This window comes from Medicago sativa, chromosome 4, assembly GCF_051527215.1.
Source record: "Medicago sativa cultivar Bolivia chromosome 4, Bolivia_mono, whole genome shotgun sequence".
NCBI lineage: Eukaryota > Viridiplantae > Streptophyta > Magnoliopsida > Fabales > Fabaceae > Medicago > Medicago sativa.
In genome coordinates this window covers 48,543,071-48,558,401 of record NC_140752.1, presented here as the reverse complement: position 1 = coordinate 48,558,401, position 15,331 = coordinate 48,543,071, and the positions used below count along the sequence as shown (strand labels likewise).

At 33.0% G+C, this 15,331-nt stretch overlaps 2 protein-coding genes across 12 annotated transcripts; one reads left to right on the top strand and one right to left on the bottom strand.

The window, feature by feature from the left end:
- Positions 1-1,111: 1,111 nt before the first annotated feature.
- LOC146929486 (secretory carrier-associated membrane protein 1-like) lies at positions 1,112-8,784 on the bottom strand. The gene is made up of 13 exons (XM_085701382.1): positions 8,518-8,784; positions 7,391-7,456; positions 5,628-5,729; positions 5,467-5,529; positions 5,033-5,066; positions 4,830-4,952; positions 3,134-3,196; positions 2,966-3,059; positions 2,379-2,424; positions 2,223-2,290; positions 1,786-1,834; positions 1,579-1,644; positions 1,112-1,483 (listed from the first exon to the last, which is right to left on the bottom strand). The coding sequence occupies exons 1-13, from the start codon at positions 8,575-8,577 to the stop codon at positions 1,397-1,399; spliced, it is 921 nt and encodes a 306-aa protein (XP_085557508.1). The 5' UTR covers positions 8,578-8,784; the 3' UTR covers positions 1,112-1,396.
- A 1,522-nt stretch (positions 8,785-10,306) lies between these two features.
- LOC146929485 (uncharacterized) lies at positions 10,307-15,066 on the top strand. Of its 11 annotated transcripts, XM_085701391.1 has the most exons (12): positions 10,307-10,395; positions 10,789-10,931; positions 11,671-11,780; positions 11,896-11,947; positions 12,103-12,168; positions 12,410-12,451; positions 12,629-12,653; positions 12,770-12,787; positions 13,596-13,786; positions 13,958-14,300; positions 14,464-14,527; positions 14,701-15,066. In XM_085701391.1, exons 4-9 carry the CDS (start codon positions 11,898-11,900, stop codon positions 13,650-13,652), a joined length of 258 nt encoding a protein of 85 aa, XP_085557517.1. In that variant the 5' UTR covers positions 10,307-10,395; positions 10,789-10,931; positions 11,671-11,780; positions 11,896-11,897; the 3' UTR covers positions 13,653-13,786; positions 13,958-14,300; positions 14,464-14,527; positions 14,701-15,066. The 11 variants fall into 11 exon arrangements, 8 of the variants coding, with proteins under 8 accessions (XP_085557517.1, XP_085557516.1, XP_085557514.1 ...); XR_015006053.1 differs by lacking the exon at positions 14,701-15,066 and having other exon boundaries at positions 10,848-10,931; positions 12,410-12,528; positions 14,464-14,648; XR_015006055.1 differs by lacking the exon at positions 14,701-15,066 and having other exon boundaries at positions 10,848-10,931; positions 11,668-11,780; positions 12,103-12,161; positions 12,410-12,528; positions 14,464-14,648.
- Positions 15,067-15,331: the final 265 nt, after the last annotated feature.

Sequence of the window (15,331 nt, the reverse complement as noted above, 5' to 3'; positions counted from 1 at the left end):
TGTGATATATTTTATAAGCACTTATTAACTTGAGTTTAATGGAAAACATATTTTGATTAAGTTTATACTCATTGACAATTGCTTCATGGTGAAAAATTCTCAATTCGTTAAGCGAGCTACAACTGAAGTCAAAGATTTTCTTATATAGAGAGAATAACTATGTTGATTCAGCAATAGTTAATTACAAACTTATGGACTTTGTTTAGTAGCTATGTAATTTATCACTATCTCTTTTACTCTAATACTATCAATAAGACAGCTTTAACTTAGAATTTTCGTTTTGGCATATGAATATTTGAGCTTCATTACTATCAACACGACATCTGAACCAAACACATTGAGTATATTTAAATTAAATAAAATAAAAACTGAACCAAACAAGTGAGCATCCCTAAGTCAAGATTTTCATGTTTGGTTCAAGTTAACAAGCATCTTAGACATTCATCAAATTCTTGTATTTTGCATTTAAATTTTTCTAAGGTGCTAGTTAACTCAAATTTTGGGATTTGATTGAAGATGATTACACTCTTCTCAATGCTAGAATTTACACTCATTCTCTAAATCTCAACAATAATTTTATAAAAAAATGAAATACAACTAATTACCGAATCAAGAAGCTAGACACTTACGTTATTTTGTCAAGTTGAAAATCAGAAAAACGGTGAACGAAAAATTACCAATGAACTACATGACAATCTGACTATTTCATATTGACAAACACAACATGTTGATTCAAAGGTATGAAATTCTTAGATGGAAGACGGAGAAAACATTGAATAATGTTTGCAATATTTCAAGCATGGAAAATCTTAGGAAATAAATACTCAACATAAGAAAATATGAAAAACTTCTGATATTGAAGAAGCAAAGGACCTTGGTATTATAAAGATGGAGGAACTACTTGATTTCAGAAGAGTTTATGAAATTGAACTCAATGAAAATAAACTATCAAAGACAAACATATCTGTTGCTCTAAAGGTCAAAAGAAAAAAGCTTCAAAATCAAAAGCCCTCCCAGCTGAACAATCGGTTGAAGATGATGCATATTGCAATACCTTTTAATCCGAAAGCGTAAAAAAACTTCAATATGCTGAAAAAAGTATAAATAAAAGTTGTACTAAACCCAGTTGAATTAATGAACCATTTGTTATAAAAGATATAAACAATATTCTATGGGAAACATTAAGTGTCAAAGGAGCAATTTGAGACGATGTTTTTCTATATATGCACAACCGCTGTGAGTTCTTTCTTTAATGTTGTCTAACTCAACCCTAGACCAGAAGCCAGGAAAAAACATCCAAAGTATTAAGAAAGGCGACAAAGGTGCAAGGAACTGGTAACTGGAGAGATGAAAATTTTGGGCTGTAACATTGTTGAAAACATTTGATAATGCCAAGTCATAGAGCTGCCATCATCGTTCCTCTGGCTGCCTCTCGCTTCAGCTCTGCAGCCTTGCCGCTTCCACGGAAGTACATCAATACTTGCTGCGAATATAAAATCAACAGTCAAACAAGAAACCACAAGGTAGAGTCAATAGAATACCAAGTTACTACTGTTACAGTGCTAAGATTATAAAAACCTGAAAAACCCAAACGCTCATCAGTGACTCGATACAGAAAAATCCGAACCCAATGAAGTAGAATATCTGCAGTTCAGCACAAGTATGTATCAACATCATTTCAATGTGAAATCACGACTTCAAAATATACCACTATGGCACAAGATGATGATGATAATATCCAACTATTGAATTATCCAAGATGATAAATACACAATTGGAACATACCCCAACCAATGCACTGCCGCCTATCACATCAATCGCAGCCAAAATACCTCTGTTCACATTGTAACAGTATACATTACAACCATTAGTTTGAGCAGAAATGGAACAACAAAAATAAAAAGTTTTTTCCGTTATATTGCTGAGCTACGTCAAAATCATGGAGAAAATACAGTCAAGCCTAGCACAACACAATAATTTGATGCTTATCAGGAAATAATTAAGTACACGAAAATTATACATGGTAAAAATTTTCCAACTTATTCCCTTTCAGTTAATAGTTTATGGAATTAAACCCCAGTCAGAAAACAATAAGCTCAATCACAAAATGCTTCAGCGTCCTTTTCCTTGCCTCCAGTATATCAATTCAGTTAAAGATTAGTCACAAATTAATATCAGTTTGAAAGATAGAAACATATAATGCAATATTAGAAGGAACTCACGTGAGAGATTTTCCTTTGAAGATAATTGGTGGAGCAACTGCAGCGAAAATGCAAAAAGCAATGTGCAACTGCTTGTAGAAATAGTAAAAAGGAGATGAGCATTTCATAAAATAAGTGCAAAATAAGTGAGCAGAGTAAGAAAATATATAAACTTGCCATGTAAGAGACAAAAAACCAGCCAAACTTCAGAGCACTGTCCGTCCTGTAAAGAGAAATGGTACACAATTTATAAAAAGAAACAACAATATTGACCAAAAAAAAATCATTAAAAGCCATCAAAGAACCCAGATAATACAGGGGTTTCTGTTGATAATATAAATATTCCTAAAAATGCAATAATGTGTCATGCTTTTTCACAAGTTGGAAGAATGGAAACTATTAATAGAAATCCACCCACTCCTCCGATGCTCTACTTGCAATCCCCTCTTCTTCTGGAGTCCCCTCCCAAAAAGGATCAGATGAAGGTATTGCACAAGGTGAATCTTGTACCTACTAGCTTCTCAAATATTACAATTACAGTTGCCTTCCAAGGCTCACATTCTCCATGCATATCACCCAGGTGTACAAACTACTACTTTTACAGTAAAATATTGTATTCCATAATTTATCTAAATCTTAACCGGAAGATATAGATTATCAATTTTTACATATACTTTAAGGCTAAACAAGTAGGCTGAAAAATACTTGAACATATATCTCTATGCTAAACTAAAAGAATAGTATTAAATCAAATTGACTGCTACCTCATAGCGCGATAAAGAGGGCGATACCACATCACATAGGATGCTGGAACACCAGAAATAAAATATATAATAGCAAGAAACCAGATGGTTGGACCTGCAAGGCAAGAAAAGAACATGTAAGCATAGCCTAGCAAGATTGATGGGACAATTTCCAATTGTAAGACAAACCTTCTCCTTTGATCCAAGCAGTAGTAACAGCCACTATATTCCACAGAAGACACAGAACCAAACCTGCGGATTATTACAAAGTTTTAAAACTTAGATACTATTGGAAAATAATTGAAGATAACTGATGATTAAAAACATTAAGCTATGTAAATTAATGATTTAGATAGCGCCTAAGAAACAACGACTCCGACATGGACACGCCGACACTATTAATGTCAATAATATAGGACACAAATACATATATATTTATTTAATTAAATTAAACAAGAACATCACTTATGGAATATCTAAATGAAAATTTATATACGCATCTAAACTGAGCAAGTTGTTTCATGATAAAAAATACAATCTAAAACAAAATATGCCAGTCTTTTACCTTCATCCATATATCCACTACTGTTTTTTTTTTTTGAAAGAATATATCCACTACTGTTAAAATTAAGAATATTTAGATATTCCTTTAATTGTACAACTTCCTCGACTGATTGTTATTACTCCTAGAGTATACAGCTATGAAGCACAGACACTGACAGTGACACGTCGACACCGCTAATAATTTGAGAAAATCACATAATTCAGTGTAATTATATGTGTCGGTGTCAGATACGACGCGTGTCAGACACTGGGACACGCCTAATCCGATGAGTGTTTGTGCTACATAGGTATACAGCTTCCTAGGCTAGTGCTTACTCATTAAGCATTCAACACATTCATTGTAAAACTATCATAAATAAAAGTTGTGTGTTCCTATCTGAGATCCTTGGTCTGTGTGATTTACCCAACAGCCACATGGTTCGGTTTTGTTTCACTTAATAAAAATATTGAACTTGCTAATAATATTACTGAAGTTTTACTTCTGGATCTTGTATCAGGAAAGCAAAGTAAACAATATTTAAAAATTCAAACTAGACTAATACATGGGAGCTGATGGCAAAAGCCAAGATAACATCACAATTTGGCAATAAAAGAGGGCTCAATAAGAGAGGCAACTGTTAAGGCAGCCTCATCATTCTCGGTGGACAATTTCCAGATTCATATGTCATGGCTATTCATTAGTGGGAAAAAAAATGTCAGTCTGCTTGTTTTGAGCAGGACAATTTCAGCCCATTATTTTTAAATACTGGAGTTTGTGCAACACACTCTATAAGCATATGGCAATGAAATCATGTGGCAATTACTAAATATTAACGCTATCTAACTATATGAAGCAAAAGACTTAATGATATTTTTTAGCTTGAGTAAATATCATTTTATTGTGCTACAATTTTGTTGCTCATATATGAAAATGGCTTTATATTTTCATCTTGTTAATTATTCTAAAAGCCCATCATTTTTAAATACTAGAGTTTGGGCAACACACTCTATAAGCATATGGCAATGAAAACATGTGGCAATTACTAACTATTAACGATGTCTAACTATATGAAGCAAAAGACTTGATAATATTCTTTAGCTTGAGTAAATATCATTTTATTGTTCTACAATTTTGTTGCTCATATATGAAAATGCCTTTATATTTTCATTTTGTTAATTATTCTAAAAACCTCCATATGAATTATAATTCAACTACAAAGTACAGATAATAATGAGGTACAAGAAGAAAAATCTAGATTTTGTTGATAGTAATTATTAGCAAGCAACTAGATAGATATGACCTTAAACATCCTAGACTATACAGTTCTAGAGTTTAACATACCTAACCATGTTGAAAATGCAATATACTGCATCCTTTGAAGATGAATTGGTATTTCAGTTCCAATGTCATGATGAATGATGGGGAAAAAAGGTGGCCAGTTTTTTTCCTCTATAACTATGCCAGCTGCAAAATTAAAAGTGTGAAACACCAAAATATAGAAATTGTTTTTGTTGGCTTTTGTGTGAATATATGAACTAAAATACCTCGTGCAATGGCATCCTCTCTTCGTTTTAGTTCCTACAAAATATCATGAGATACATCAGTTTCCTTACTACTTTAAATGACAGTATATCACAATGGCCAAGTAAATTTATAGCAAGGCAAAGAAGAGATGTAGCATTATAATCCTGAAATGGAAGGTAGAGGTAGTTAATGTACTGAACTAAATCCTCAATAGAAGGTCTATCGGTAACCATATACTAATGCTAATACATTAAAAAGGACAAGTGGCCATGTATCAAAACATTAACATGAGTTGCACTTGCTACCAGTTAGGTCCCTAATATTAATCAGTAGTAAAAAATTATTAGCACTGATGTAAAATACGAAAAAAACATCAAATCTAGTTAATCAATTTGCTAACTCGCATGTGTAATTGTGTTCTAAAGATATCACGTAATAAATCAGGATGGATCACCTGTTCCCTTTTTTTCAATTCAGACTCTCGAGCTTGAAGTTCCTTCTCCTTTGCTTTGACATCCTAAAATTAAGAACATAATTAAATCTTGGGGTAAAAACAGCATTAAGACAGATAGTTTTATATTAATATATCTTTCAACATTCTCACATCACGTCTACCTTTGAGCTATCAAGAGGGATGTCAACAGTTGCATTACGATCATAAGGCTCATGAGGAAGGGGTGAGAGTCTTGAGGCCGCAGAAGGAACACTTCCAGGGTTCTGCAAATTCAAACAACTTCATAGTAAGCTTATAAACAAGGATATTATTTTTTACATTTCATGATTGAAAAGGGAAGGCAAAAAACGGACACCAAATTACTGTAGTTTATAACTACCCCCCTTGTATTTTTTACAATAATTGCTCCATTGATATAGTCAGCAAATCATCAGAAAAGAAAATAGTCTGAAATCAGAACCAAGCAATTACACTAGCTGACAAAATAGCACCAATCTACATCAGGTTACCCCCCAAATCAACATCTGATAGAGGAAAGGAATGAAATAAAAAGCACCAATAAAATAGAAAAACCATCATAAAAATAAAATGATTTCCACAAACTGGCTTTCAACGTTTAAAAACACAATAGAATAACAACATATTAGTACTGTTGTCCAAAATTTAGCTACTCAAAACCTTTAGGTTGAAATCTTGTCCTGCCCTACTTATTATGAAATCAATATGTCAAAAAACCTAAGCAAGCAATTACAGCAACAACAACAACGCCTTAAGAAACCCTCCATGGAAACTGGGCGTACTTCCCTGCATAGCCCCCAGTACAAACTTAGCAATGAGCTGCAGAATGGGACGACAGGTGTCTTCCAATTTCCCACCACCCATACACTCCCTGGTGAACCCAACAAACAGACACAGCCGTTCTCATCATCCATATACTCTTTCGAGTTCATGGGCTTTGTTGAAGGCTATAAAAAACATGAAAAGTGAATGTGTTGTGTGTATATATCATCTGTCATTCAAAAAGTAAACCCTGTCCTCACATGGTACATCATTGTCGATGAAACAGCTGAATCTGATCTACCCAACTAACTGCTTACGAAAGCCCTATCCTCCATAGAAACAGGATGGCATGTCTATCCATGGTACTAAAAGAAAACCATTATTTCTACAAACTGCCTCCATGACCATCAGTTTCATGGAAATAACTGAATGACTCCTTGACCGTTCAGCATGAAAGTTTATCTCGACCTCTAAAGTTTCACACTCCTACCAGCATCAAAACAGGAGAGGCATCTTGACAGCTAACCAGGTGAAACGGAAGAAACGGAATAGCACCCTTCCTCTCCATAGGAACTCTCTTCCTATCATAATTTCTGACAAAAGTGTCCACAGGAACACGGTGTTGCCTTCCATATATAAGTCTACTACAATTAATTACCACTATGATCAGAAAACATTAATTCTTGTGCTGCAAATTATTGTACCCACTCCACAAGTAAAAAAGAGAGAGAGAATCCACTCTAACCTTTTGACACTTAGCAACAAACAATCAACTTCAACAATCGAATAACAAATCAATTATTTACCAACATGTAAATACAAAAACTAAACCTCTCTCAGACAACTTGCACAAAATCTTTTCCTCAGGGAAAAATCCACCATTGATTAAAAAGGGAAAAATCCCTCCCAACCTATCAAGTATATATAAATCTCCTGATTGATTACAAAGGGATAATTCCTACAAAATCTGAACTTCAATATTCAAATCCTAGCAACACGCATTACGGTTAATGCTCTTGCACAATAAAAATATAGAGGACACGTATCAAAAGCTAAAGCAACCATTGACTCTCCTTTGTAAACATGCAAAGTGTTTTATGTAAACATATATCTTGGTATCAGTTAAAGAAAAGGGAAAACTTACAGTAGTGTAAAATGCACCTCCACCATAACTGGATTGTCCTGACCCTTTTCCTTTAGCTGTTCCATCCTAATATTATCAACAAAAATGCTTAATGTTTTGGTTCTTAAAATAACATTCAAATAAAAAAGCAAACCAAAAAAAAAATATATCAATATCTGCAGTTTCAAATCAACAAAGGCGTAACTACAATACTACATTATCAATCGTTATTTAATAATTACGAAACTTATCTACCAAAAATTTAAAGATCAAATGCAAGAAATATAAGAATCCTGTGAGATTTCAATATCTATATATTGATTAAGAAAATCACTGATTAAGAAAACATGATACCGTCAATAACTGATTGAGAAAACGTAATGCTAATTTTCATGCGTATTTCTTAAAATTTGGGAAAACGTGATGCAACCTCATCCAATGTGCGACTCTTAAGTCACAACGCACCCCTCACACCCAAAACTGGACATCTGGAGTGTGACTTGAGTGCCCTAATAACATGTGGTCCAACAAATATTGGATCTATGAAGCACGGATACGGACACCCCGACACCGCTAAAAATTTGAGAAAATCACATAATTCAGTGTAATTATGTGTGTCGGTGTCGGACACGACCGGGACACGGTTAATCTGAGAAGTGTCCGTGCTTCATAGTTTTGGATAGACTTACCATCTTAAAATTAGGGTTTGCGTCTAATTCAACCCTACAACACTAGCTTGTAAGACGATAAATGTCGTCTTTCACTTGTAAACACATTTTCAGGTCATATCTCATTCATCCAAAACGAGACTATCACCAATGTTAACAATACATTTCCTCTATAGAAAACAAAATCAGATCCATTGACATCAAATCAACAGCATAAACACAAATTAATTTATCAATTTCTTACATCTTATCTAACAATTTCACAGCTTCCAAAGTTTAAAATTATTAGGTCTATCAATTCAAAAAATCGCAATTAAAGACCAGTAACCGAACAAATTATGAACTTATCCAAACATTCGCAATTATTCATCGCTGAAAAATAATCAGCATTTCAAAATTGAATGGAAGTAAAACAAGAAAACGAAAAGCGATTATTGAGAATGAATTATGCGGAAAAGTGAAAGTGAAAAAGGAAGTAACCGCAAAAGGATTGACATGAGTCTCTTCTTCTTCGAAAGGGTTTGGATCGTAGCGACTCATTGTTGTGAGAATGAAGAGATCTTTGAAGAAATCGAAATCGAAATCGAAAGAAAAAGCTTAGTGCGGTTTTGCGTGTGATTTTGTGTGCAGTGTAGAATGCACACTGAAAAAGGGGTTAGGATTGGAATCTACGGATTTTTCGCTTTCTGATTTTTTGGCTCTTTCTTTGCCGAAACTGCACACTAGACTCTGTCAATCAAATGAAATGGAAAAGCACTTCATGCATTCATTCTCTCTTATAAACTAACCACCTCTTCAAGTTTTCATGTGGAGTACTTTTTAGTTTTTACCCTTTTTTATAATTTAATTATTATTATATTATTTTTTTAATAATATTAAAATATTTGAAAGAGATTCAATTCGACCTTTCACAATTTTCTTCACGGAAAAATAAACGCATACTAATCTCTGACATGATTAATATGGAAAACAAATTAGTTCATTAATTTGGAATCAAATCATTTAATTAGTGGTTTTTAAGGAATATTCTAAAAAATTATTTTTTTTTCTAGAAAATGGACATTTGAAGCTAGATCTTCCTCTTAACACGAGTTTCTTAACATGAGTTTGCCCCATTATAACATATTTACAATTGTTTTGAGACCCTCGACCACACCCACCTTCAACTAAGCATGTACTCGATGCTGTACTTTGTGGGGTACAATGATGTACATCAAGTGCTCAAGTTTGTGTTTTAGGGGAGCTCAAAAGTTTAACAAGCGTTTCCCTCAAAAAAAAAGTTTAACAAGCGTTGATAATGTCACTTTCACAAGGGGTTGATAATCTTTAATATGTGACATGTAAAAAATTATGGATTCCGCAATGGTTATTTTGCTGAGCGAATTCCGGTGTAATTCATAGATCATCGTATGTTAATCACCAGTATAGGATCGTTTGTGATTTCATCGTATGCGGAACATGATGTACCTTGTGTAGTCTAGGACAAATTACAACAACTACTAGGCATTTTCCCACTATGCAGGGTTGATAACATTGATCAAATTACGTCATAATGTTTTTTAGGCCTTCTTCTACCTCTAATGATTTGATTATGACAAATATTATAGGGAAATAAATTACAAACTCAAAACCTAAATAAATTTAAATTATCATAAATAAAATAGTTTGAAATAGTTTTGTTTCTTGAATGTGACATGTAAATTGTAAAAAAAGAAAATAGACATTTTCGGTGCAAACTCTATTTTGTCCTTACTGTTAAAAAGAAGCATTGAAAATGACATCCAATTTCTTCTACCCTTGAATGAAATATGTTAAATACACTCGACTCTTTTCTACCTTATATCTTCTTTAATTAGCTACTCTAACTATAAAAGAATACTATTGCCAAATTATTCGATTATTTTCTAGGCAGTTGGATATACCTTTCGAAGTTAAAGTAAATGTCAAATTTCAATTTAACATGTAACGTCACGTAGTAGACATTCTTTTTCTGAAGGATTAAATTTGGTTTGATGGTGACATACATAGGTGAGTGCTCATCGGTTCATATTTAGGTGTATAATAATATTATAAGAGTTGAAGGTGGTGACGGTTAAGAAATCTACTAACTTATTCTAAACAAAACAAGGCCTTGGTAATTCCAATTTTACCCTCATTTTGGGCACTTTAGGGGCATTTTAGTATTTTCCAATTTGATGAAATTTCTTTGTGGACACCTCACCACTCTTTCCCTATATATATAGAGAAAGAATTGAGTCAATTTCCTCTCACTTCGCCCTTCCATTTCGTCCGGTTCCATTCAAGTCGTCGTTCCCAGCCTTGCGTCCGGTTTCGTTAGCTTCATCGTTGGTGTTGAAGGTTGGTATTGATTTCTGTTTGCATGTCTCTTTTCTGTATTGCTTTTAGGTTATTTTTTCTTTCCCTCTTTGTTTTTGCGATTTGTTCCTCTTTGGTTAGCCTTGCGATTTGTTTTGATGGCTTAATGGATTCTGATTTTGTGATTGTTGTTTGTGTTGTGTTTGTTTTGGTTGATTGATAGATTTCTGGTTCATTTTGGATGATTGTGTTTCAGATTTTTTTGATTTAATTTGTTGTTGGAAAGCTTTGTTGTGAGTATGTGTTTTTCTGAGTTTGTTTGTGTTCTGGCATTTTAGAGTTTGGATTGATTTTTATGAGTTCTGGAAATTTTAATTTTTTGTTTTTTGAAATTAAAGTAGAACAATTTAAAGGAAGGTCTGTGCTTTGTTTAAGGTTCAATATGGAAATGGAAGATTTTGCTTCAAGTAGGATTAATGATGGTTGTTTTCAAGGTGTAAATGGAAATGGATATGGTTCATCTTCTTCGCTGGTTTTGGATAAAGAAAAAGGAGAGCTTGTGGAAGGCAGCTGTGAAGGTTTGTACTTTGTTTGACATTTGTACTTTGTTTGATTTTTTTCTTTATTTGTATGAAGGTTTGAGTGGAATTTGATGTTCATCAAGAATGAAAACTATTGATGTATTGAAAACTATTGATATGGAGTATTTTGATATTGCTGGCTTTCTCATGCTTCGTCTACATACTTTGTTGAATGTTGATAACTTTATTTCTGCCCTCCTTCAGGATTGATGGTTTTGAATTTTTGGATGATTATGGAATTTTTATGATACAGAAAATTCTTGCAATGATACACATAATATGCTTGCTCTGCATTTGATATCTCAAAAAATCATGATATAGAACTTTATGATATTCATGGTTTGGAAAATTTATTTTGTGGTGAAGTCATTCTCAAAGGTTTGATTTTTCTATATCATAAGGTTCTATTTGAGAATTGAGTTTGAAAGAATTTGAGAATCTCAATTTTGTGAATAAAATGATACTGGACTTGATTTGAAATGACTGCAAGACAAACAGCTTTGTTTCTCTGAAGCAAAATGATACTGAATTTTGTGTAGCCCATAAATCAGAAATCTCGGATATTGCTTCATTTCTTTTTGATATCCGAGGGTATTTTGCGCAAGAATCATGATCATTTTGCTGCAATGAATAATTCCATTACCATTTGTGTTAATTCGTTTTTCTTTTTATTTTGTGAATTGGATTCCTGTCTTCTAATCTTTGTTCTCTCCAATGGAATGTGTGGATGCAGCAGATGGAAAACCGGCATATGAAAGAATATTTGGGGACAAGAGTGGTTCAAGTGAAAAGAATAACGGGTTAACCTGCAAGATTGGGATTTTGTGGAATTTTGGAAATATTCAGGCAAGTAATCATTAGGAATTATATATGTTGGTTATCTTCAAACATCAGTTTGTCTTAATATTTTTGTATCCTTTAGTAGCTACTTAAAGATGAAATTTTCATTATTTCATTGCAGTTATGTTGTGGTATAATTCAAGTTTCAGGCACAGTTCAAATGCTTTAAAGAGGTAATAATTCAAGTTTCATATTAGTTATAAAATCTGGTGTTTTAGAACTGCACAATCCAAATGCTTCTATGTTTGAAATGAAAATTCTGTGGCTACAAATAGAAAGGGCTGATTGTGTAAAATATCAAATACTAATTGATTTCTAATGTTAGCAGGTACCAAAGGGGTGGGACAATTGGAAAGTCAAGCAAAGTACCAGTGCGTAATGGAAGTTGTCAGTGGTTTGATACTTTTGCAGAATCTATATGGTTTTCAAGAGATAATTTGTCCTAGGAGACTGATGATTGTGTTCTCAAGCTCATTGTTGCAATCATACTTCTATCACTATTGTTGTTGTTTTTATTATTATGCACTGCAGTCCTTTTGCTGTTTACTTAATCAGTTTGAAATAACTTCACTTAGATAATTAAATAAATGATACCATTTAACAGGGATCATAACTTTTGCTTGCTCTCTTTGCAGCTTGCTTTACAATATAGTGTGGATAGCACTTATAGTCTTCATGTGAGTTACCAATATCCAAAGATATTTTTACTCGCTATGTGTATTGCAAGTTCTGGTATGAGGCTATTGAATTAATGGTAAAGCAACATGATAGTTTGTTTTGGTTCCTATGGATTATTACTAAATTTCTTCTAATTGTAGCATAAATAATGCAAATTACTTTGTTTTTTCTTGCAGGTTGCTTCTTAATGCATGGAGCAAAGTATGTCCCAATTACTTTACTTATTCACTACTATAATTTGATAATTTCATGATATCTGTTCTTTACTTCCCTATTATGAATCTTAATATGAAATTTTTGTATTTGCTTGTATGTAGATTTTCGGCGTGCGACAGGTTTGTCTAGGGTTCAGACTTGGATTTGCAATGTATCATTTGTCTTTATCGATAAATTATGTGTTTTTGTACGTCATCTTCCTCCTCTAAATTCTCATGTTTTGTTTTGTTGTGGATGTACCTGCTCTGTGGGTGTCAAGTTTTTCGTCGTTTTGTTTCGTAGATGTTTAACTATCTTGTGGTTGAAATCTCTATACTACCCCCTGCCCTTTCCTTATATACGCGTGTTGTTTGATTGTTGTGGTCAATTTGCAGCTCCGACTTTCGTTCTTCACATCTCATATCTGTGTTTTCGAATTTTTGGTTATGATATCCAGTTTCATCTCTCATATCCATATTTTCTTCCTTTTTCTATACATAATGTGTCTTTGATTTGGAAGGAAAAAAAAAGGCATACGTATCTTGTGCTTACTTTTATGCAGCTTATTACAGAATGCCTATTTTTGTGCTAAATTAACTAGAATACATTATTTTTGCATAGTAGTAACAAAAGCAGTTATGCTGTCATGTATATAATTTCAAGTCAGATTGGTTATCATGGTAACAAATTTGTTATGCCAATATATAACATCATAGTCAATAGTAGGTATATAACTTGCCAGCATCAAACCAATGTCACAATACAGAATACAATCTCAATGACTACAAAATTTCACCTCATTTGATATAAAATAAGAATTTGTTTACAGAAATTTTGGACTGCAGAATTCTAAACTCTTTTCCAATCTCTTTTAAGCTGGAATAATATCAGCTCATGTAATGCCAGAATAAATGTTTTCTGTTTAATTTTTTTTTTTTGCTGAATTAGATAGTCAATAGGATTGATCTAGAAGACAGTATTATCGGCATTTTCTTATGTCGATGATGATACTCCTTAGCTGAAAGTCTTTGTTGGGATGAAAAGGGCGATATCGCTATCTGGAGGAAGAAAATAAATGTTAAATTATGTCAAAAAAAATATCCCAATTTATGTGATTTAGATAATGCTGAAGATGTTTGGTAAGCCCTGATCATTTTTACACACTTCATTCAAACATCTGGATCTTTATACTTATAACTATTTGTTGTTAGACGGATTTGAATAATGATTTGTTCTTATAATTCCACGATTTCGGATTATAATGCGCTCATGAATAACGTTTCTTCGTGCTCCATAATTTGTCATGGTAGGTACCAAAAAATGGAGGTCTGCAAAACCCCTATCCTTGAGGTAACCAGCAAAAGTGAAGTTGCTGGAGGAGAATTGAAAAAGTTTCCTACTAGGTTGTTTGCAGCCCCTGCTAGAATAGCTAAGGACGTTATTCCAGGCGTAGCAGTTGAATCTTATCAAGAGGACAACAAATTATGGAAAAAGCGTGTTAATAATTACAAAAGAATATAATGGACATGAATGCAGGCCTTGAAGTGCCCTTGAATCGCAAAAATCTTGGGTGATGAATGTTGTGCCCACAATTGCTGACAACACTTTAGGTGTTATCTATGAAAGAGGTCTCATTGGTATTTATCATGAATGGTAAGTTTCTAAAATTATCTTACTTCATAAAGTTTTCTAATTTTATGATGATTCTCTTGCAAGTTAGCTTCCTATACTCTAAATTGATTAATTAAATAAACTTATGTTTATTGATATTTTGTTATGGTATGAAATTGCAATGACATTAATTTTCTTTCTTCAGGTGTGAAGGCTTTTCTACATACTCAAGGACGTATGATCTTATTCATGCACAAGTACAGGGACAAGTACGTTTCTTCCTTTTCCATCCACAAGTGATCATAGTGATAATTGGTAATTTGAAATTATAACTATAAGTCTTTTACTTGAACCAAAAATGAAATGTTACTATTTTTACTGATTTTCCAATTCTGGCATAATTGCGACGAAAATTTGTTTGCCCCACATTTGATAAGATTAGACCTGAAAGGATTGAACAAGATATCATACACATCTCTTCCGATGATGAGGAGAAAGCTTGCTGTCATCATAATAAGGTTGCCTTCTTTTGATTGACTCATCCTTTTCAAGTTATGCACCATTTCCCCAAGGTGCTCTGTTGACTCTCATCTACATGTCGATTAAGCTGCAATCTGACCATATATAAAGACCATACCTCTGCTAGCATTTCTTACTTCTTAATTTGTATGATGTCAATATTATTTTCTACATTATATAGCAGCCTATGAATTAAATGTAAATAAACTCTAGCCATTTCCTGGTGATAGATAGTAAAGTGTGAAATGGTTAATGGGGTGTGGAATATAAAATTTTCAGTTATATAGCAGCCTATGCATCTTGCAGATATGTTGATAAAGATATATTGTGTAAATAAATTATATGTATCTTAACAAAAAATATGCTCTATTTATCAATCAAAATATATTCCGCAATTCATCTTAATTATTATGATGTTTTCCTGGTCTCATGAACAAAATATATGCTCTTTTCATGAATCAAGACTTTGTAAGGCTTTCATAAATATTTTGATAAATATTTCTAATGTTTGTGCAATATTCCTTAATTTGCTCATTTTTTCTTTGGAACAAATT

What these genes read in the sequence shown, in the direction of transcription:
- LOC146929486 (XM_085701382.1), bottom strand. Translation starts at nt 8,577, where the DNA reads ATGAGTCGCTACGATCCAAACCCTTTCGAAGAAGAAGAGACTCATGTC. An exon ending in AGAGGATGCCATTGCACGAG is followed by an intron (nt 4,953 to 5,032) that starts GTATTTTAGTTC and finishes TTAATTTTGCAG; the next exon opens with CTGGCATAGTTATAGAGGAA. An exon ending in TGAGCGTTTGGGTTTTTCAG is followed by an intron (nt 1,484 to 1,578) that starts GTTTTTATAATC and finishes TTATATTCGCAG; the next exon opens with CAAGTATTGATGTACTTCCG.
- LOC146929485 (XM_085701386.1), top strand. Translation starts at nt 11,898, where the DNA reads ATGTTGTGGTATAATTCAAGTTTCAGGCACAGTTCAAATGCTTTAAAG. An exon ending in ATAGCACTTATAGTCTTCAT is followed by an intron (nt 12,452 to 12,628) that starts GTGAGTTACCAA and finishes TTTTTCTTGCAG; the next exon opens with GTTGCTTCTTAATGCATGGA. An exon ending in TTCTTAATGCATGGAGCAAA is followed by an intron (nt 12,654 to 12,769) that starts GTATGTCCCAAT and finishes GCTTGTATGTAG; the next exon opens with ATTTTCGGCGTGCGACAGGT.